The sequence below is a fragment of the Salvelinus alpinus genome, chromosome 12 (assembly GCF_045679555.1).
Source record: "Salvelinus alpinus chromosome 12, SLU_Salpinus.1, whole genome shotgun sequence".
NCBI classification, from domain to species: domain Eukaryota; kingdom Metazoa; phylum Chordata; class Actinopteri; order Salmoniformes; family Salmonidae; genus Salvelinus; species Salvelinus alpinus.
Genome location: NC_092097.1, coordinates 27427245 through 27449416, shown reverse-complemented (window position 1 = coordinate 27449416; position 22172 = coordinate 27427245). Strand labels below are relative to the sequence as shown.

The 22172-nt window shown below is 43.1% G+C and overlaps 1 protein-coding gene across 3 annotated transcripts; it reads right to left on the bottom strand.

Moving 5' to 3' along the window:
* Positions 1–808: 808 nt before the first annotated feature.
* LOC139535810 (uncharacterized protein C6orf132 homolog) lies at positions 809–20423 on the bottom strand. Of its 3 annotated transcripts, none has more exons than XM_071335626.1 (5): positions 20173–20423; positions 11266–11354; positions 5512–5602; positions 1662–3666; positions 809–1404 (listed from the first exon to the last, which is right to left on the bottom strand). In XM_071335626.1, exons 1-5 carry the CDS (start codon positions 20249–20251, stop codon positions 1317–1319), a joined length of 2352 nt encoding a protein of 783 aa, XP_071191727.1. In that variant the 5' UTR covers positions 20252–20423; the 3' UTR covers positions 809–1316. The 3 variants fall into 3 exon arrangements, with proteins under 3 accessions (XP_071191727.1, XP_071191729.1, XP_071191728.1); XM_071335628.1 differs by lacking the exon at positions 20173–20423 and adding an exon at positions 19475–19902; XM_071335627.1 differs by lacking the exons at positions 11266–11354; positions 20173–20423 and adding an exon at positions 5894–6068.
* Positions 20424–22172: the final 1749 nt, after the last annotated feature.

Genomic DNA, 22172 nt, shown 5'->3' with positions numbered 1-22172 from the left:
CGACCTCTAGACCAGTGTTTGTGATCACGTGCCCACTGGATCTCCTTGTTTTTAGCTGATACGAGTGGAACCCGGTGTGGTTGTCTGCTACTATAAGGACAGACTAGTTGTGCGTTCTGAGATGCTGTTTTGCACACCACTGTTGTTATTTGCCTGTTAGCTTGCACGATTCTTGCCACTCTCCTCTGACCTCTCATCAACGACATGTTTTCACCCACAGGACTGCCGCTGACTGGATCTGTTTGTCATACTATTCTCAGTAAACCATAGACACTGTTGTGCATGAAAAGCCCAGGAGGCTGGCTGTTTCTGATATAGTGGAACCGGCGCGCCTGGCACCGACAATCATACCTCGCTCATAGTTGCTTAGGTCACTCATTCTGCTCATTCTGCTCATTCTAATGTTCAGTTATATAACAAACCACAGCTGCTTGACTGTAGGAGCAAACAATTTTTGTGAATGGGGGTGGTGTACCTAATAAACTGACCACTGTAGGTTCTACAGACCATGGAGACCATATTACTTCTCCTGTCCTTATGTGGTAAATGGCTGACATCTGTTTTGCTTCTATTTAGTCCTCCATTGTATGGAACATATCTTGCTCACCTGACTAAAGTAGAAGATCAAAAGATAAACAGTTTACATAGTTGTTGCACCCTTAAGTATAATATAGTGAACAATATACAACATTTGTTCTTAATGTATTGTAGTAGACTAGTTAAATTTCCTTTATGCTCTAAAAATATACAGTATGTACAGGTACTGTGACACAATGGAAGCATAAGCAAAAACAATCTGTACACATCCTTATAGTAATTCTTCAAGACATTTATATAAATATCCTTATGATGCATGGCATTATTCAGTGTATATTAAGGCTGGCAAATTACAGCTCCTATTTTTAAAAACAGCCTCACAATCTGCTTTGAATCTATTAGGTCAGACCGATACCCGAGGTAAAAATAAGGCAATGTGTACTAGCACTGATTAAACCGTAGCAGTCAAAGATACTGTTGAAAGCTGTTCCAACAGTCCACCCACTCTTTAGACTTTGGCACCTAGACAAGAAGCTATTTGACACAGCACCTCTGGAGGGCAGGTTTATGTGCTGTGGTACAGCAAAACCTTTTCTAGACAAATGCTTAGCACATTCTTGTACTCTCTCCAGGGGCTTGGTGAAAACATCCTTGGCATACATACTTAGTGTTTTTATTGGATATATCAATTTTTAGCTGTATTTAAGGTGCTCTTTCCATTGTCCTTGCTCTTGACAGAGGCTGTATGGTACAGTGTGTGGTATAATTGAGTTGGATCCTCATTTGCTGACAACAGTGATTGGTTGTTTGGTTCCGGGTTGTACCATGAAAGTCATGCCATACGCCTGCTTTGACCGTGTCCCATTGCTAAAAAGTAGAGGAATAAATAATTAACATTTAAACACATATCAGGTTGATCTTGTTGCATTTAGCGATTATTTAATACATCTAGCTAACATTCTTTACTATGAGTCAAAACATGCAATTAGGGACACTACTAGACAAACAGAAACTAAGTCCAACTAGTCACAACACCCTAACCTTGAACCATAATGAAGTAGTTTTTTTCACATTTTGTCAAAAAGCCAAGCAGACAAAGATAAAGGACAGAGAGTAAGGCCTACCTTGTGGGAACTTTTGATGGCTCTGACAAACCCTGACCTTTCATGGCCATTTTTGTCTCCATCATGTCCAGTCCTTGTGTTTTTGCTGGCACAGTGGCACTCTTGCTCTTTGCAGTGATAACAGGGTTTTTCGGGGTGACTCTGGGGACAACCGGGAACTTGGTCTCATCAGATAAGGGAGATCCCCAGTCATCAGAGTCTGTTTCCTTCATGGCCAGCATTTTGATGTCCATTTTGCAGTCCATCTCTAGCATCTTCTTCTGCAGGATGCTCTGGAGCGTGGCCTGGCTGGCTGAGAGGGAGGAGAGGGCCTGGGTGGGAGGCGGCTTGGGTTTGGTCTGAACAGGCAGTTTGGGTTTGATCTCCATGACAGGAGGTGGGAATTTGGGAGGGCTTGGAGATTTAGGTTTTGGAGGGGGAGGCGAGGGAGTTTTGACAGGAAGGACAGGGATGGCAGTAGAGGACAGGACTGGAAGGACAGGGCTGGGAGTGGGAGGCAGGACCTTCTTCAGCGGAGGGTCAGGTGGAGGTAAGCTGGGAGGAGAGTCCACGACATCATGGTCATCGAATTCGGGAGGGGGAGGGAGTAATGGCATGCATAGGTTCTCTTCATCCCTGACAAGGCTAGAGGGTGACTCAATCCTCTGCTCTCCACTTTGCTTCTCCACGGCTAGACTGCTGGAGGATGAGGATCTAGGGGTGGGCAGAATCCTCTTAACTACTGGATTTGCAATTGGCCCCTTCACCACTGACTCAATAATCTGGGGTTTTGCTGGAGTCTGGATTACCACTGTGGCCTCCAATGGGACCACAGACTGTGGTTTATGTTGTGAGGTTACAGAAGTGAATGAGGTGGCCCTAGGGATGACGGTGAAAGAATTGGGATTGAATTCACTGTGTTGGATGCTGGCTAATGGCTCATTACTCTTCGTGCTGTTTTCAAGGGAAAGACTGGACCTGTGCTTCTCTCGCTCTTTAGCTGCCATGAGAAGAGCTAGGGGGGAAGAGGCAGGACCGTCCCTCATCCCAGTGACATCACTGGCCTTCAGGTTGCGTAGTTTACTGTCCAGCATAGGACGGAACTTGTTATTCCGGCCTGGAGACGCTTCCTGCTTGACCTGGCTAGCCTCTGTGTTTACAGGGGCAGTGACCACCTTCTGAAGCTTAGGGGACATTTTAGGGGGCGCTGCAGCAAGTTTGTTGATACCCTGTTGTGCTGATAAAGACAAAGGCTCCACTTCCTCCCAAGTCTCGGGTGGGGTGGGTTGGCCTGGAAGGGTGGCTTGCAAGTTTTCCTTTAAGTCCTGCAGGTCTTGCTCCAGCTGCAAACCCAAGCTATTTCTCTGGGCTGGCTTACCTGGTGGTGCCACAGGGGGGTCTTTCCCATTGACCTGGAGGAGTAGGATCTGCTTGGGCCTATTGTCACGGTCCAACTGCCTACCTAGAATGCCAGTCTTAGGAACACTGTAGAGCTTAGCTGTGTTCTGGGGGTTGAAGCTGGAGGGTGTCGGGGTCTGTACTAGGGAAGCTTGGGCTGGAACCTGGGAGGATTCGTCCATGCTGTGGATGGAGGACAGCCTTGTTGGCTTTGGAGGCGGGGTCTTCAGGGCTTTCAGAGCAGCTTGCCTCATGTCTATAGGGGGCTGTGGAGGGGCAAACTTTGGGGGCTCAGTAAAATCAGGGACTGGTGTTGGTGTAGATATGGAAAAAGATGAACTAGAAGCACTGGAGGAAGTTGACGGGGGCTTCGGGGGGGCCATTAGTGGAGGTTTCAGGGAGGAGAAATCCTCGTACTCTTTAGACAGAACCACTAATTGTGGTTTTGGAGGGGGCATGGAGGGAGGCTGAATGGAGTCCAAGTCACCCAAGAAATCTGGTGGGGGAGGGATGAACATGGGTGGAGGGGGTGGGGGTGCCATTGTAGGGGGAGGTGGAATAAATATCTCCCCATCCACCAAATCAGGTACAGATATAGCTGATCCATTGGAAAACCGATCGCCATTTACTATAAAGAGAGAACTAACATCAGAGTCAAGTATTTTATTGATTCAATTACATTTCATCTGTACCCTCCCACTCTGCAAACATGCTTGTGAATGGCTGCTTGGATATTTGTAGTGTTCTTGTGCAAGATCTTAGACAAACATTTACTGTGCTTCCAGAAAGTATTCATACCCCTTCACTTATTCCACATTTAGTTGTTACAGCCTAAATTCAAAATTTCTCACCATCTACACACAATACCCAATAATTAAAGTGAAAAAAACATGTTAAAAAAATATTGAAAATTAAATAACTTATGTACAATACCAGTCAAAAGTTGACACGCCTACTCATTCAAGGGTTTTTCTTTATATTTTACAGCTTTGCACACTCTTGGCATTCTCTCAACCAGCTTCACCTGGAATGCTTTTCCAACAGTCTTGAAGGAGTTCCACATATGCTGAGCACTTGTTGGCTGCTTTTCCTTCACTCTGCGGTCCCTCATCCCAAACCATCTCAATTGGGTTGAGGTCAGGTGACTGGAGGCCAGGTCATCTGATGCAGCACTCCATCACTCTCCTTCTTGGTCAAATAGCCATTACACAGCCTGGAGGTGTGTTTTGGGTCATTGTCCTGTTGAAAAACAAATGATAGTCCCACTAAGCGCAAACCAGATGGGATGGCGTATCGCTGCAGAATGCTGTGGCAGCCATGCTGGTTAAGTGTGCCTTGAATTCTAAAAAAATTAATCAGTGTCACCAACAAAGCACCATCACACCACCTCCATGCTTCACGGTAGGAACCACACATGCGGAGGTCAACCTTTCACCTACTCTGCGTCACAAAGACAGGGCGGTTGGACTCATCAGACCAAAGGACAGATTTCCACCGGTCTAAGGTCCATTCCTCGTGTTTCTTGGCCCAAGCAAGTCTTCTTATTGGTTTCCTTTAGTAGTGTTTTTTGCAGCAGCAATTTGACCACAAAGGCCTGATTCACACAGTCTCCTCTGAAAAGTTGCTGTTGAGATGTCTGTTACTTGAACTCTGTGAAACATTTATTTGGGCTGCAATCTGAGGTACAGTTAACTCTAATGAAGTTATCCTCTGCAGCAGAGGTAACTCTGGGTCTTCCTTTCCTGTGGCGGTCCTCATGAGAGCCAGTTTGATCATAGCGCTTGATGGTTTTTGCGACTGTTCTTAATTTCTGGATTGACTGACCTTCATGTCTTAAAGTATTGATGTTTTATGTCCGTACGCTACTCTTGTATTGTTTCGTTTATTATTAAACTCACCACCTGCACTTGCTTCCCGACTCAGTGTCTACGTTACAATGGACTTGGTCTTTTACCAATTAGGCTATCTTCTGTATACCATCCCTACCTTGTCACAACACAACTGATTGGCTCCAATGCATTAAGAAGGAAAGAACTTTAAACAAGTCAGACCTGTTAATTGAAATGTATTCCAGGTGACTACCTCATGAAGTTGGTTGAGAGAATGCCAAGAGTGTGCAAAGCTGTCATCAAGGCAAAGGGTGGCTACCTTGAAGAATCTCAAATAACATTTTGATTTAACACTTCTTTGGTTACTACATGATTCCATATGTGTTAATTCATAGTTTGTCCTCACTATTATTCTACAATTTTGAAAATAGTTTAAAAAAAATTTACATGAATAGGTGTCAACTTTTGACTGGTACTGTATATTTAAGCCCTTTATGAAAACAGAGTTGCTATGGGTTTGTGCTGAACTTTGATCAATCAACTGAATCTGTCTAAAACCAGCACTATGGTTTAAGTTCATAGAAATGTAAATGATTTAGCTGCACAGCTTAACTCTGGTAAACAGAGACTTGGGAGACCCTCACCTGCCCTGTTGATCTTTGGACTGTTGAAAGGGGGGAGGACAGGAACTTTGGGTGTTGGGACAGCAAACCCTTGCACAACATCAGAGGAGGACTGTGGGGAACAAGGACAAGAGCCATCAGACGGTTGACATTTCACCCTGGTGTCAGCTTAGAGACTCACTGTTGAGATTGTAAGAGGAACTGAGTGTGAGAGGGAAGGGAATGGATTCTTTCTAGACTGCACTATGGCTTACAGTGATCCAACCTGTTATCCAAATGACTACTTGCATCTACTTTAGAACAGGTTATCATGTTTGCTGCGTGATGACACCACTGATGCAAAAACTATTAATTTACTAAACCTTGCACTCAGAAAACAAACAAGTACATCAGTGTCAATTACCAAAGACAGGAAGGCCAGGCACATTAAATCGGAAAGGGCTTTTCATCCAAAATTCCTTTTAGTCTAGGCCTCTGAACAGTTGGAGTCATTTTCTATAACAGCAAAGCCTCCTGGTGCAGATTGAGGCTACATGATCTCGGACACTGAGTATCCCACTTGAAATGATTCAGCAATATATTTTCCATTGGTATACTGCACTTTTCAGAACATTACTGCCTTTTATAGCCACGCTGTCATGCCTCGCCCACACTACGCCCTGCCTGTGGATAAGGCACAGGCAACACTCCCATCTCTTCACGTATGAAAATGTTAAGTGGGTGTGACTGCCTCAGAGAAAAAGGGATGTGCCATCATGTTGCTGCCTGCCTGTGTGACTGACCGTTTGCATCACAGCCCAAACATCACTATAAATAAACAGACTGTGTTGACACAACACATGCCCTGCAGACAGAACAGAGATGTGCCCTTCCAAAGCTGTTAGACTGTGGTCAGAATCACCCTACACCAGGGACTGGAAGTCACCGTTACAGACCAAAAAAACACATTGACCAGTGTAACTACGGGTCTGAGAGCCTCTAATCCACCAAAACAATCCGAAGTTAGGTCCACCCCTGTAACTGTAAACTGTAATCAACTTCCTGTCCTTGGCCTGATGGTCAGGCCACCACCACTTGCTTTGTTTAGAACTTGGTACACATAATTCTCCAAAGTTCAGGCAGCAGACACATAAATAACTTTCATGCAGCTATGTAAATATTAAGTTATTAGTGGATAGGTTCAGGTGTGGTCCTTTCTCAAGAACCTCGGTTACACTATCTTTAAAACATCTAACATGAACGGAACACCTCCCTTATGTCATGCCTTAAATATGTCATCATGGCAGACTATTCATAGAGGCAGGCAGCTCATTGCAAAGGCATGACCATTTCACAAGGGGGAAAGGGTGCGGCATTAAATGCAGTTTCTGAACCGGCTTAATTCCTTATGTTTCTTTTCCATGACTCACAGGTGTAAATCAGAGCAGTCAGTCAGAGCAGTCCAACCCCTGTGCTGCTGGGTGTGGCACATCTAACACATAACAGAGGAGATATCATATAGGACACTCCCCTTTGAGGTAGGCTTTCATACCTACAACAAAATAACGTAGTACAACTTGTTTTAAAAAATCAGATACGGCTGTGCTTTTCTGGATCACCTACAGGGACAGCATGATGAATCGAGCACAAATGAGCTAGGTGCCATAATTGTGGCAGACTGTACAAGACCCAAGATTGTGTGAACCAAGGTGACATTCTTATAGTTACTGTCCTGGATGAGAATGTCTAAGTCAATAGAGTGAGAATTTCTGACGACAGAAATTACTTGAGAGGACTGGGTCAACACGCAAACAAATTGACTTGTGTCACATGGATAGCCTAACTCAAATCAAATCAAATTTTATTAGTCACATACACATGGTTAGCAGATGTTAATGCGAGTGTAGCGAAATGCTTGTGCTTCTAGTTCCGACAATGCAGTAATAACCAACAAGTAATCTAACCTAACAATTCCACAACTACTACCTTATACACACACACAAGTGTAAAGGGATAAAGAATATGTACATAAAGATATATGAATGAGTGGTGGTACAGAACGGCATGGCAAGATGCAGTAGATGGTATAGAGTACGGTATATACATATGAGATGAGTACTGTAGGGTATGTAAACATAAAGTGGCATAGTTTAAAGTGGCTAGTGGTACATGTATTACATAAAGATGGCAAGATGCAGTAGATGATATAGAGTACAGTATATACATATGAGATGGGTAATGTAGGGTATGTAAACATTATATTAAGTGGCATTGTTTAAAGTGGCTAGTGGTACATTTTTACATAATTTCCATAAATTCCCATTTTTAAAGTGGCTGGAGTTGAGTCAGTATGTTGGCAGCGGCCGCTAAATGTTAGTGGTGGCTGTTTAACAGTCTGATGGCCTTGAGATAGAAGCTGTTTTTCAGTCTCTCGGTCCCTGCTTTGATGCACCTGTACTGACCTCGCCTTCTGGATGATAGCGGGGTGAACAGGCAGTGTCTTGGGTGGTTGTTGTCCTTGATGATCTTTATGGCCTTCCTGTGACATCGGGTGGTGTAGGTGTCCTGGAGGGCAGGTAGTTTGCCCCCGGTGATGCGTTCTGCAGACCTCACTACCCTCTGGAGAGCCTTACGGTTGTGGGCGGAGCAGTTGCCGTACCAGGCGGTGATACAGCCCGACAGGATGCTCTCGATTGTGCATCTGTAGAAGTTTGTGAGTGCTTTTGGTGACAAGCCGAATTTCTTCAGCCTCCTGAGGTTGAAGAGGCGCTGCTGTGCCTTCTTCACAACGCTGTCTGTGTGGGTGGACCAATTCAGTTTGTCCGTGATGTGTACACCGAGGAACTTAAAACTTTCCACCTTCTCCACTACTGACCCGTCAATGTGGATAGGGGGGTGCTCCCTCTGCTGTTTCCTGAAGTCCACAATCATCTCCTTTGTTTTGTTGACGTTGAGTGTGAGGTTATTTTCCTGACACCACACTCCGAGGGCCCTCACCTCCTCCCTGTAGGCCGTCTCGTCGTTGTTGGTAATCAAGCCTACCACTGTAGTGTCATCCGCAAACTTGATGATTGAGTTGGAGGCGTGCATGGCCACGCAGTCGTGGGTGAACAGGGAGTACAGGAGAGGGCTCAGAACGCACCCTTGTGGGGCCGCAGTGTTGAGGATCAGCGGGGTGGAGATGTTGTTACCTACCCTCACCACCTGGGGGCGGCCCGTCAGGAAGTCCAGGACCCAGTTGCACAGGGCGGGGTCGAGACCCAGGGTCTCGAGCTTGATGACGAGTTTGGAGGGTACTATGGTGTTAAATGCTGAGCTGTAATCGATGAACAGCATTCTCACATGGGTATTCCTCTTGTCCAGATGGGTTAGGGCAGTGTGCAGTGTGGTTGCGATTGCGTCGTCTGTGGACCTATTGGGTCGGTAAGCAAATTGGAGTGGGTCTAGGGTGTCCGGTAGGGTGGAGGTGATATGGTCCTTGACTAGTCTCTCAAAGCACTTCATGATGACGGAAGTGAGTGCTACGGGGCGGTAGTCGTTTAGCTCAGTTACCTTAGCTTTCTTGGGAACAGGAACAATGGTGGCCCTCTTGAAGCATGTGGGAACAGCAGACTGGGATAAGGATTGATTGAATATGTCCGTAAACACACCAGCCAGCTGGTCTGCGCATGCTCTGAGGACGCGGCTGGGAATGCCGTCTGGGCCTGCAGCCTTGCGAGGGTTAACACGTTTAAATGTTTTACTCACCTCGGCTGCAGTGAAGGAGAGCCCGCAGGTTTTGGTAGGGGGCCGTGTCAGTGGCACTGTATTGTCCTCGAAGCGGGCAAAAAAGTTGTTTAGCCTGTCTGGGAGCAAGACATCCTGGTCCGCGACGGGGCTGGTTTTCTTTTTGTAATCCGTGATTGACTGTAGACCCTGCCACATACCTCTTGTGTCTGAGCTGTTGAATTGCGACTCGATTTTGTCTCTGTACTGGGACTTAGCCTGTTTGATTGCCTTGCGGAGAGAATAGCTACACTGTTTGTATTCGGTCATGCTTCCGGTCACCTTGCCCTGGTTAAAAGCAGTGGTTTGCGCTTTCAGTTTCACGCGAATGCTGCCGTCAATCCACGGTTTCTGGTTTGGGAATGTTTTAATCGTTGCTGTGGGTACGACATCGTCAATGCACTTCCTAATGAACTCGCTCACCGAATCAGCATATTCATCAATATTGTTGTTGGACGCAATGCGGAACATATTCCAATCCGCGTGATCGAAGCAGTCTTGAAGCGTGGATTCAGATTGGTCGGACCAGCGTTGAACAGACCTGAGCGCGGGAGCTTGTTGTTTTAGTTTCTGTTTGTAGGCTGGAATCAACAAAATGGAGTCGTGGTCAGCTTTTCCGAAAGGGGGGCGGGGGAGGGCCTTATATGCGTCGCGGAAATTAGTATAACAATGATCTAGGGTTTTTCCAGCCCTGGTAGCACAATCGATATGCTGATAGAATTTAGGGAGTTTTGTTTTTAGATTAGCCTTGTTAAAATCCCCAGCTACGATGAATGCAGCCTCAGGGTGTGTGGTTTCCAGTTTACAAAGAGTCAGATAAAGTTCGTTCAGGGCCATCGATGTGTCTGCTTGGGGGGGAATATATACGGCTGTGATTATGATTGAAGAGAATTCCCTTGGTAGATAATGCGGTCGACATTTGATTGTGAGGAGTTCTAGATCAGGTGAACAGAATGACTTGAGTTCCTGTGTGTTGTTATGATGATCACACCACGTCTCGTTAATCATAAGGCATACCCCCCCGCCCCTCTTCTTACCAGAAAGATGTTTGTTTCTGTCGGCGCGATGCATGAAGAAACCAGCTGGCTGCACCGACTCCGTTAGCGTCTCTTGAGTTAGCCATGTTTCCGTGAAGCAGAGCACGTTGCAATCCCTGATGTCTCTCTGGAATGCTACCCGTGCTCGGATTTCATCAACCTTATTGTCAAGAGACTGGACATTGGCGAGTAGTATGCTAGGGAGTGGAGCGCGATGTGCCCGTCTCCGAAGCCTGACCACGAGACCGCCTCGTTTGCCCCTTTTACGGCGTCGCACAGGGTCGCCGGCTGGGATCAGATCCATTGTATTGGGTGGAAGGCAAAACACTGGATCCGTTTCGGGAAAGTCATATTCCTGGTAGGAACGATGATGAGTTGACGTTAATCGTATATTCAGTAGTTCCTCCCGACTGTATGTAATGAAACCTAAGATTACCTGGGGTACCGATGTAAGAAATAACACATAAAAAAACAAAATACTGCATATTTTCCAAGGAACGCGAAGCGAGGCGGCCATCTCTTTTTCGGCGCCGGAAGTACACTTAGGTTACTCCCTCTTTATATATGTGAAAAGCCTGCGCAGGTGAAACCTGCCGGTTAGAAAAGTATGCTTTCAGAGTGACCAGGTGTGAGTGGTGGATAGGTCTAACTGAGGTGGTCACACAGTGATCAATGATTACAGGAATGCCCTTCATGAGGCAATGCAGTTTCTTTCAGGTACTACAAAGGCCTTGTTGAGAAAGAATTCACAATTCCACAGACTTATGCAAATGTGGGAAAGTTATGTGGAGCCTAATGCATTGACAAGAACTAAAGACAAGGCCTATAACAAATTCCATGTGATTTTTCATCTTGAAGTGTTAGAGAACACCACCTAGAAACTGGACAGCAGTCTCAATAAAAGCTGCAACACCGTCTCCAGTGTTGAAATGTAGATTTGAAGTATATAATAGATTAAAATATATATTTTTCCACATCATGCAGAGGAACTTACCATGTAGTGCTTGACTGTGGGTCTGGACCTCACTTTGGCAGTGCCTAATTCAGGAATGGCTGATGAATCCAACACGAGCTCAACATTGTCTAAAAGAAAAAAAGAACAGCACAACACACTGCTTAAGTCTACAGTACAGATCAAAACCAACAAGTCTACCATTCAACCGATCAGCGCAGCTCTGTAAGGAGATGCAGTCTAGTGACTGCAAAGTTGAGTAATTATGGATGTACATAATAAGTTATGGCATTTTGTCTGCAGTTCTCATAATTCTTGACAAACTATTATGTAATGCTATGCAGTGTACTCTGTCGGGGGGGATTTCTCTTGTTGACAGCAAAATAGTAATTGGGTAAAGCTAACAACTATTCAAAGCAGTTGAAGGATTAATCTAACCAAAATAAAAAAGTAATGTCACCCTATTGCTCAAACACTTAAGCCTAAATGTAATGGGGTGCCATAGGGTAGAAAATAGAGTTCTTCACGCATCATCAATGAACCCCTATTTACCAATGGAATTTCAGGAGGGTCATAGAAGTGTGGTGAAACATTCATAATTCTGGGGGTCAACTTTCTGTTGGCCTCCCTGTCATGAGTGTTTGCAGTTCATCAATACTGACCTGAGGTTATTCCTGGGCAGAGAAGGGGGAGAGGGACAATGTCATAGCAATGGCACTCAGCACAGCCACAGGCATTAATCCATACTGAACACACTTATCACAGCCCTGCATCATGCATTTGGGATTGTGGCATATAGAATGGATCTTTATAAAAGATTGTGTGACACACTGATCTGGACTTTAGGCCACTCACCACCTGATTGTTTTCAGAGTAAAAGACTTTACCAGAGATGGCTATCTATAATGTTTGCAACAGGCTTTGATGTTACTATATAAAGGACCAACTTATCTGTAACTACACAAAACAGCCATTCCAATGTCAGGCATGTCCCTGCCAAGTAACTAACTGATGAGAGAAATGTCATTGAGAGACAGCAGTTAGTGAGACACGGGTCATGATCTGCATTTACGTCAAGCACAGAGACCTCAAAGAATTTCAAAGAGAACTCAGATTAACATGCATTACATCACCTGATATAACTATGAGCAAAACTTTGTTAACCGAGTATGGAAACAACAGGCAGTGTTTAAAGTATTTTGGCATCTACAGATACATTTCCCAATGGGGCATGGCAGGCATTTCCCTATTGAGTTCCTGCATAATTGAAATATGCAAATATCCCCATCCTGTGGCATGTTTGCACACAACCACCTGACGATGAGACAGCCTATAGGGAGGATGTCAGTGACAACAACCTCTCCCTCAATGTCAACAAGACAAAGGAGCTGATCGTGAACTACATGAAATGGAAATCCGAGCACGCCCCCCATCGAAAGCGTCAAGTTCCTCTGTGTCCACAACACTAAGGAATGATCATGGTCCACACACACCACAGTCATGAAGAAGACACGGCAATGCCTCTTCCCCCTCAGGAAGCTTGAAAGATTCAGCATTGTGCACTCAGATCCTCAAAAATGTCTACAGCTGCAACATTGAGAGCATCTTGACTGGCTGCATCACTGCTTGGTATGGCCACTGCTTGGCATCCGACCGCAAGGTAGTGCGTATGTTCCAGTACAACACTGGGGCCGAGCTCCCTGCCATACAAATCAAATCACATTTTATTGGTCGCGTACACGTTTTGCAGATGTTCTCAGGTGCAGAGAAATGCTTATGTTTCTTGCTCCAACAGTGCAGTAATACCGAACAATACAAAACAATAAACACAAATCCCAAAAACTAAGAAATATCAGAACCAGCAATGTTTGAGTCCGTAATATAAATATACTCATTCAGAGCAACACATCTCCTTCGCAAAGGCTGTTGATTGTAGCCTGTGGAATTTTGAATGACAAGACGATGGGCCTCAGGATCTCGTTATTGTATCTCTGCCATCAATAAAAGGCAATTGTGTTCATTGTCCGTAGCTTATGCCTGCCTGCCCATACCATAACCCCACCGCCACCATGGTGCAGTCTGTAAACAACGTTGACATCAGAAAACCGCTACTCCTCGCGACAACATACACATGATCTGTGGTTCTACGGTCGGTTGGACGTACTGCCAAATTCTCTAAAATGACGTTGGAGGCGGCTTATGGTAGAGAAATTAATATCCAATTCTCTGGCAACAGCTCTGGTAGACATTCGTGCAGTCAGCGTGCCAATTGCACCCTCCCTCAACTTGAGACATCTGTGGCATTGTCTTTTATTGTCCCATGATCATGCTGTTTAATCAGCTTCTTGATATGCCACGCTTGTCAGGTTGATGGATTATCATGACAAAGGAGAAATGTTCACTAACGGGGACATAAACAAATTTGTGCACAGAATTTGAGAGAAATAAGATTTTTGTGCGTATGGAAAATTTCGGGGATATTTTATTTCAGCTCATGAAACATGGGACCAACACTTTACATGTTGCGTTTATATTTTTGGTCAGTATAATATATATATGTACACATATATACACACACAAAAAAGTTTATTTTTACTATTTTGCACATTGTAGAATAATAGTGAAGACATCAAAACTATGAAATAACACATATGGAATCATGAAAGTAACCAAAAAAAGTATTAAACTAATCAAAATATATTTGAAGTTCTTCAAAGTAACCACCCTTTGCCATGATGACAGCTTTGCACACTCTTGGCATTCAGCAAATTTGTGGAGTGATTGACAAACGAGTTTTAATGACTCCAGCATAAGTGTATGTAAACTTCCGACTTCAACTGTATATATGATACATATATATACAGTTGAAGTCGGAAGTTTACATACACTTATGTTGTCATTAAAACTCGTTTTTCAACCACTCCACAAATTTCTTGTTAACAAACTATAGTTTTGGCAAGTCGGTTAGGATATCTACTTTGTGCATGACACAAGTCATTTTTCCAACAATTGTTTACAGACAGATTATTTCACTTATTATTCACTGTTTCACAATTCCAGTGGGTCAGAAGTTTACGTGCCTTTAAACAGTTTGGAAAATTCCAGAAAATGATGTCATGGCTTTAGAAGCTTCTGATAGGCTAATTGACATCATTTGAGTCAATTGGAGGTGTACCTGTGGATGTATTTCAAGGCCTACCTTCAAACTCAGTTCCTCTTTGCTTGACATCATGGGAAAGTCAAAAGAAATCAGCCAAGACCTCAGAAAGAAAATTGTAGACTTCCACAAGTCTGGTTCATCCTTGGGAGCAATTTCCAAACGCCTGAAGGTACCACGTTCATCTGTACAAACAATAGTATAAACACCATGGGACCACGCAGCCGTCATACCGCTCAGGAAGGAGACGCTGTCTCCTAGAGATGAACGTACTTTGGTGCGAAAAGTACAAATCAATCCCAGAATAACAGCAAAGGACCTTGTGAAGATGCTGGAGGAAACAGGTACAAAAGTATCTATATCCACAGTAAAACGAGTCCTATATCGACATAACCTGAAAGGCCGCTCAGCAAGGAAGAAGCCACTGCTCCAAAACCGCAATAAAGAAGCCAGACTAAGGGGACAAAGGTCGTACTTTTTGGAGAAATGTCCTCTGGTCTGATGAAACAAAAATAGGACTGTTTGGCCATAATACCCATCGTTATTTTTGGAGGAAAAAGGGGGAGGCTTGCAAGCCGAAGAACACCATCCCAACCGTGAAGCACGGGGGTGGCAGCATCATGTTGTGGGGGTGCTTTGCTGCAGGAGGGACTGGTGCACTTCACAAAATAGATGACATCACGAGGCAGGAAAATTAGGTGGATATATTGAAGCAGCATCTCAAGACATCAGTCAGGAAGTTCAAGCTTGGTCGCAAATGGGTCTTCCAAATGGACAATGACCCCAAGCATACTTCCAAAATTGTAGCAAAATGGCTTAAGGACAACAAAGTCAAGGTTTTGGAGTGGCCATCACAAAACCCTGACCTCAATCCTATAGAAAATTTGTGAGCAGAACTGAAAAAGTGTGTGCGAGCAAGGAGGCCTACAAACCTGACTCAGTCACACCAGCTCTGTCAGGAGGAATGGGCCAAAATTCACCCAACTTATTGTGGGAAGCTTGTGGAAGGCTACCCAAAACGTTTGACCCAAAGTTAAACAATTTGAAGGCAAATCTACCAAATACTAATTGAGTGTGTGTAACATTCTGACCCACTGGGAATGTGATGAAATAAATCATTCTCTACTATTATTCTGACATTTCACATTCTTAAAATAAAGTGGTGATCCTAACTGAACTAACACAGGGAATTTTTATTAGGAATAAATGTCAAGAATTGTGAAAAACTGAGTTTAAATGTATTTGGCTAAGGTGTATGTAAACTTCCGACTTCAACTGTATATATGATGGTGTGTATGGACAGTATATGAATAGAAATAGTTATATAGGATGCGCCTTGACTAGAATACAGTACAGTGGCTTGCGAAAGTATTCACCCCCTTGGCATTTTTCCTATTTTGTTGCCTTACAACCTGGAATTAAAATAGATTTTTGGGGGGGTTGTATCATTTGATATGCCTACCACTTTGAAGATGCAAAATGTTTTTCTTGTGAAACAAACAAGAAATAAGACATAACATTTTTAACTTGAGCATGCATTACTATTCACCACCCCAAAGTCAATACTTTGTAGAGCCACCTTTTGCAGCAATTACAGCTGCAAGTCTTTTGGGGTATTTCTCTATAAGCTTGGCACATCTAGCCACTGGGATTTTTGCCCATTCTTCAAGGCAAAACTGCTCCAGCTCCTTCAAGTTGGATGGGTTCCGCTGGTTTACAGCAATCTTTAAGTCGTACCACAGATTCTCAATTGGATTGAAGTCTGGGCTTTAACTAGGCCATTCCAAGTCATTGAAATGTTTCCCCTTAAACCACTCAAGTGTTGCTTTAGCAGGATGCTTAGGGTCATTGTCCTGCTGGAAAGTGAACCTCTGTCCCAGTATCAAATCTCTTGAAGACTGAAACAGGTTTCCCTCAAACATTTACCTGTATTTAGCGCCATCCATCATTCCTTCATATCTGACCAGTTTCCCAGTCCCTGTCGATGAAAAACATCCCCACAGCACGATGCTGCCACCAGCATGCTTCACTGTGGGAATGGTGTTCTCGGGGTGATGAGAGGTGTTGGGTTTGCGCCAGACATAGCGTTTTCCTTGATGGCCAAAAAGCTAAATTTTTGTCTCATCTAACCAGAGTACATTCTTCCATATGTTTGGGGAGTCTCCCACATGCCTTTTGGCGAACACCAAACGTTTTCTCTGGCCACTCTTCCGTAAAACCCAGCTCTGTGGAGTGTGCGGCTTAAAGTGGTCCTATGGACAGATACTCCAATCTCCACTGTGGAGCTTTGCAGCTCCTTCAGGGTTATCTTGGGTCTCTTTGTTGCCTCTGATTAATGCCCTCTTTGCCTGGTTCGTGAGTTTTGGTGGGCGAACCGCTCTTGGCAGGTTTGTTGTGGTGCCATATTCTTTCCATTTCTTAATAATGGATTTAATGGTGCTCCGTGGGATGTTCAAAGTTTCTGGTATTTTTTTATAACCCAACCCTGATCTGTGCTTCTCCACAACGTTGTCCCTGACCTGTTTGGAGAGCTCCTTGGTCTTCATGGTGCCACTTGCTTAGTGGTGTTGCAGACTCTAGGGCCTTTCAGAACAGGTGTATATATACTGAGATCATGTGACAGATCATGTGTCACTTAGATTGCACACAGGTAGACTTTATTTAACTAATTATGTGACTTCTGAAGGTAATTGGTGTCGTGGCAATTTCCTGTATTACCAAATGAGGAGAGTTACAAACCACACACCAGTCAGTTATACTTAAACTTTAATAATAATTAAGCTTTGCAATAGCATTTGACTTTCAACAATTCACTATCTCTAATGAATAGTTGAGTGTCAACATAATGGCAACTGAGATCTTTTATAGCAAAGATACACCCCTCTCAACTTACATGACGAACCACAGATCTTAGGAAAACTTCACAAAGGGCCTTTTACTTGAGAAAGGAGTATCCCATAGCCAGATAGCATTAGCTATACATTTTCGTTCAGTTTGGTCTCTAAGACGAGGTTCTAATCTCGTTCCTGGTACTTCATAGTACCAAAACATTACCTCATCCAAGGCATAACTCAATTATCAACTCTATATACTCCCATCTCAAGTAAACCCCCTCCTGGACAAGCTCACTGAGGAGGGTGACTTGCGCACAGACATTGTGGAGCCAAGAGATAATTGGTTCCCCCTTAATCACGCCAGCCCTTCACATGGTTTAACAGATACATTCACAAATGAAGACAATGTTCCATTCTGACCTCTCCCTTTCTGATATTCTGCATATTACCAGAGACATGTAAAAGACAAGCCTGACCTCTCCCCTCTCTGGGCTCCAAGTGACTGAGGCCTAGCTGAGAAGGGAAAAGTGCAACTTCCAACAGTATAGTCCAAAGGGAGACATTCTAATGACAAGTATCTCACATAAGCATATTATGTAGATAAGACATCTTATTTATCTATGTTACCCAACTAATTCTGATTCATCCTCCACATTGGTTTCACCAAATCTTATTTAGGGGCTTCATAGCAAAGGGGGTGTATACATATGCACGCACCACTTTTCAAAATTTTTGAAACAAGTTATTTTTTTCATTTCACTTCACCAATTTGGAAAAAATGTTGTATGTCCATTACATGTAATCCAAATAAAAAAATCCATTTAAATTACAGGTTGTAATGCTACAAAATAGTAAAAATGCCAAGGTGGGTGAATACTTTTGCAAGGCACTGTATATACATATGAAGTGGGTAAAACAGTATGTAAACATGATTAAACTGACCAGTGTTCAATAACTATGTGCATAGGGCAGCAGTCTCTAGGTGCAGGGGTAGAGTACCGGATGGTAGCCGGCTAGTAACAGTGACTAAGTTCAGGGCAGAGACTGGCTAGTAGTGACTTTATCAGTCTGATGGCCTGGAGATAAAAGCTGTTTATCAGTTTCTCTGTCCTAGCTTTGATGCACCTGTATTGTCTCCACCTTCTAGATGGTAGCGGGGTGAACAGGCCGTGGATCCAGGACCTCTATACCAGGCGGTGTCAGAGGAAGGCCCTAAAAATGGTCAGACTCAGCTACCCTAGTCATAGACTGTTCTCTCTGCTACCGCACGACAAGTGGTTCCGATGCACCAAGTCTGGAACCAACAGGAACCTGAACAGCTTCTACCCCCAAGCCATACGACTGCTAAATAGTTAGTCAGGATAGCTATTTGGTTAACTATTTAACTGTTTGCATTGACCTTTTTTTGCACAAACTCTTTTGACTCATCACATACGCTGCTGCTACTGTTTATTATCTGTCCTGTTGCCTAGCCACTTTATATTTACCTATATGTACATATCTACCACAATTACCTCATACCCCCTGCACATCCACTCGGTACTGGTACCCAGTGTATATAGCCAAGTTATCCTTACTCATGGTGGATTTATTCCTCATGCTATTTTTCTATTATTTCTAAATGTTTCTCTCTGCATTGTTGGAAAGGGCAGTAATTAAGCATTTCACTGTTAGTCCACACCTGTTGTTTAGGAAGCGTGACAAATACTAATTTTATTTGACCTTTCCATTGTTATAGAGACCTCGTCAAATAGAATACCCAGAAATCAGAGCAATGCAAAATATGTCAATTTGTCCCGTTTTTAGTTCTGAGAACAGTTTTCAGATCTCTAGGGGGTTTATTCATATTCATTTTGAATTAGTCCACACTTCCCAAGACCTGGACTAAAAAAATCTTTAGGTCTAATAATTATGCCATCATGTTCTCCTTTGACTATAATGATTCTATATAATAAAAAATAATAAAAAAATTAGGGCGCAGTCTGTTATAAGATCTCAATAACATACCTAGGCCTACTGGTAATAATAGGTAGGCCTACATCATGTTGTAATAAAAAAAATGCAGGTTTTCACTCTCAAAACCACACTTTTTTGTAGAAAACCGACACAGTTTTCATTCAAACAGCGCATGATGACTGAATTGCGCATTGCAAAGATTCAACCAAGATTTCGGAGCAATCTTTTGGTTCGCATATCCATTGTTGTTAGTATTTGCTAGTAGATATCATACATTAAATCGTCTTTCCCCAACACTACCTACCTGCTACGGATGTCGTTCTTCTGTGAGCTGCTCTCTATGCGACAACAAGTGGAGAGCTGCGCGCTCTTGCTGCCTGACGGGCGATATTCCGCTGAAATTAGGCTGTGTGCGGTTTTACATGAATGGAACTCACGTGCTTTGCGTTTGTGTAGGCTGCTTTGAACATGATTTCTCTATTGTACACATAAGTGATACGGTGTATACCTCCACTACACTACTTTTATTACGCATCAGCGGGCAGTATACGCAATTCCCAAGTGAAAAAATAAGATCTGTATTATTGTTTTGATTGACATGTTCTAAAATAATCGCAACGAAAATTGTTTATTTTATTCAATGCTGCAGCTATATAATACTTAGTTAAAACAGACACCTTGCATTCTACCTGCACCGTCATGAACGTATAGTCTAGTGACTGTCTCAGGTAAATGTAGGTTTACCACTGTTGGGAGACCTAATGACCCCGCTGATTACGTTCGATGATTACTAGCATTGTGTAAGACATTGTGTATTCATTTGACTCAACCAGCATTTTTATTATTCTAGAATGTGAACATTTAGACCACATTTGCCATTGATCTGTCACTGTAACAAGTGCAAAGGTCGGGACAGTAGTGAGAGAATGCTGATCGGCATGATAGATTAAACATTCGATCATTATTATTAGTTAATTGTTAAATATGACAGTAAACACTTACCCATCTCCTTGATTTTAATATTGGTGTCGAAGAGAGACTGGTTCTTTCGACCCAAAAAATGCAACGGTCCCTTTTTCATTTTTTTGTCCTATTGGTAGACCTATTGTACAGATGAATCGTTAACACGTGATATTATACAGGCGCTTCCATAGCCATTCGTCAAAAACGTATTAATTCATTAATTAGTCTTAACGACAGGTGTATTACTGAATCCTCACTGATTCGGTGAAAACTTCGAGGTAGAGAGAAAATGGCCACCGCCCCTGCCTCCTCCCCTTTTCCTGTGCCTCCCTCTTTTGTAAGCCCACAGGGGAAGCAGAGAAAGAACAAACATACATCATCCCCAACCCTGTGCCTGCCTACAATGTATCACAGCAACATTCCAATATCATACAGATCTTTCCAACTGTCCTCCCACTTTCCCTGTTATGTTTCATTGTGGGTGGTGATGTGCTTGTTAGACTTGGCAAAATAATGATTATTACTGTTGACTTAGAAGAGTAGCTTATAAATCGGTTGCCCTCTTCAAGCCAATGGTTTGTCATGATGAGCTGGCACAGGTGTAGAATCTTAAAGGCCCAGTGCAGCCAATATTCTGTTTTTCTGTGTTTTGTATCATATTGTACAACAGCTGTTGAAACTAAAACTGTAAAAGTGTGAAATTATTTTCATCACTGTTATTTCCTGATTGCTGATTGCTGGCTGAAAATACAAGTTTGCCTGGTGATATCACCAGGTGGTAAATTGGTTAATAGACCAATAACAAAGAATTCCAAACCTCTCAGCCAAAGACAGCAAGTTATTGGACCGTTTAGGCTTGATCGATGGTTAGGCTACTAGCTGACCAAAATTAAGATACATGAAAAGTGCAATACTGTTTATATAACCGTGTGTTAGGCCCAGAGTTTTCAGTGAATTTATGTAACTCACAAAGCTCGTCAGCATTTCCTGTGATGCAGGAATTTCTCAGCAACAAAAGAGTGATCAAATTCAGATCCAGTATAAGTATAAGCCCCTGTACAGTATAAGCCCCATAACGATACATTAGGCTTCGTTACGAGGACCATGCTCTTCATTAGAATCAAATTCAAATGAGACTTACAGTGCCTTCAGGAAGTATTCATACCCCTTGACTTATTCCACTTTTGTTGTGTTACAGTCTGAATTCAAATTGATTAAATTGATTTCTTCTCTCACCCACCAACACACCATACCCCATAATGACAAAATTAAAACATGTTTTTGGGGAAATGTTAGCAAATTTATTGAAAATGAAATACAGAAGCATAGGTAAAGATCTGTTGTTCTGCCCCTGAGCAAGGCAGTTTATTCTGTCTATTAGGTTAGTATTGTGGAGTAACTACAATGTTATTGATCCATCCTCAGTTTTCTCCTATCACAGCCATTAAACTCTGTAACTGTTTTCAAGTCACCATTGGCCTCATGGTGAAATTCCTGAGCAGTTTCCTTCCTCTCCGGCAACTGAATTAGGAAGGATGCCTGTACCTTTGTAGGGACTGGGTATATTGATACTTCATCCAAAGTGTAATTATTAACTTCACCATGCTCAAAGGGATATTAAGTATCTGCTTTTTTTTTTACCCATCTACCAATAGGTGCCCTTCTTTGCGATGCATTGGAAAACCACCCTGGTCTTTGTGGTTGAATCAGTGTTTGAAATCCACTGCTCAACTGAGGGACCTTACAGATAAGTGTACTGTATGTGTGGGGTACAGAGATTAGGTAGTCATTAAGAAATCATTTTAACACTATTATTACACACAGGAGTCCATTGAACTTATTATGTGACTTGTTGAGCCCATTTGTACTCCTGAACTTATTTAGGATTGCTGTAACAAAGAGGTAGAATACTTATTGACTCAAGTCATTTCAGATTTTAATTTGTAAGTAATTTGTAAAAATGTCTAAACACATAGTTCCACTTATGGGGTATTGTGTGTAGGCCAGTGACCCAACATCTCAATTTGATCCATTTTAAA

Coding starts and splice junctions, on each gene's coding strand:
- LOC139535810 (XM_071335626.1), bottom strand. CDS start 20,251: ATGAAAAAGGGACCGTTGCATTTTTTGGGTCGAAAGAACCAGTCTCTC. Junction 11,355..20,172: donor TATTAAAATCAAGGAGATGG/GTAAGTGTTTAC, acceptor TTTTTCTTTTAG/ACAATGTTGAGCTCGTGTTG. Junction 1,405..1,661: donor CCATCAAAAGTTCCCACAAG/GTAGGCCTTACT, acceptor TCTACTTTTTAG/CAATGGGACACGGTCAAAGC.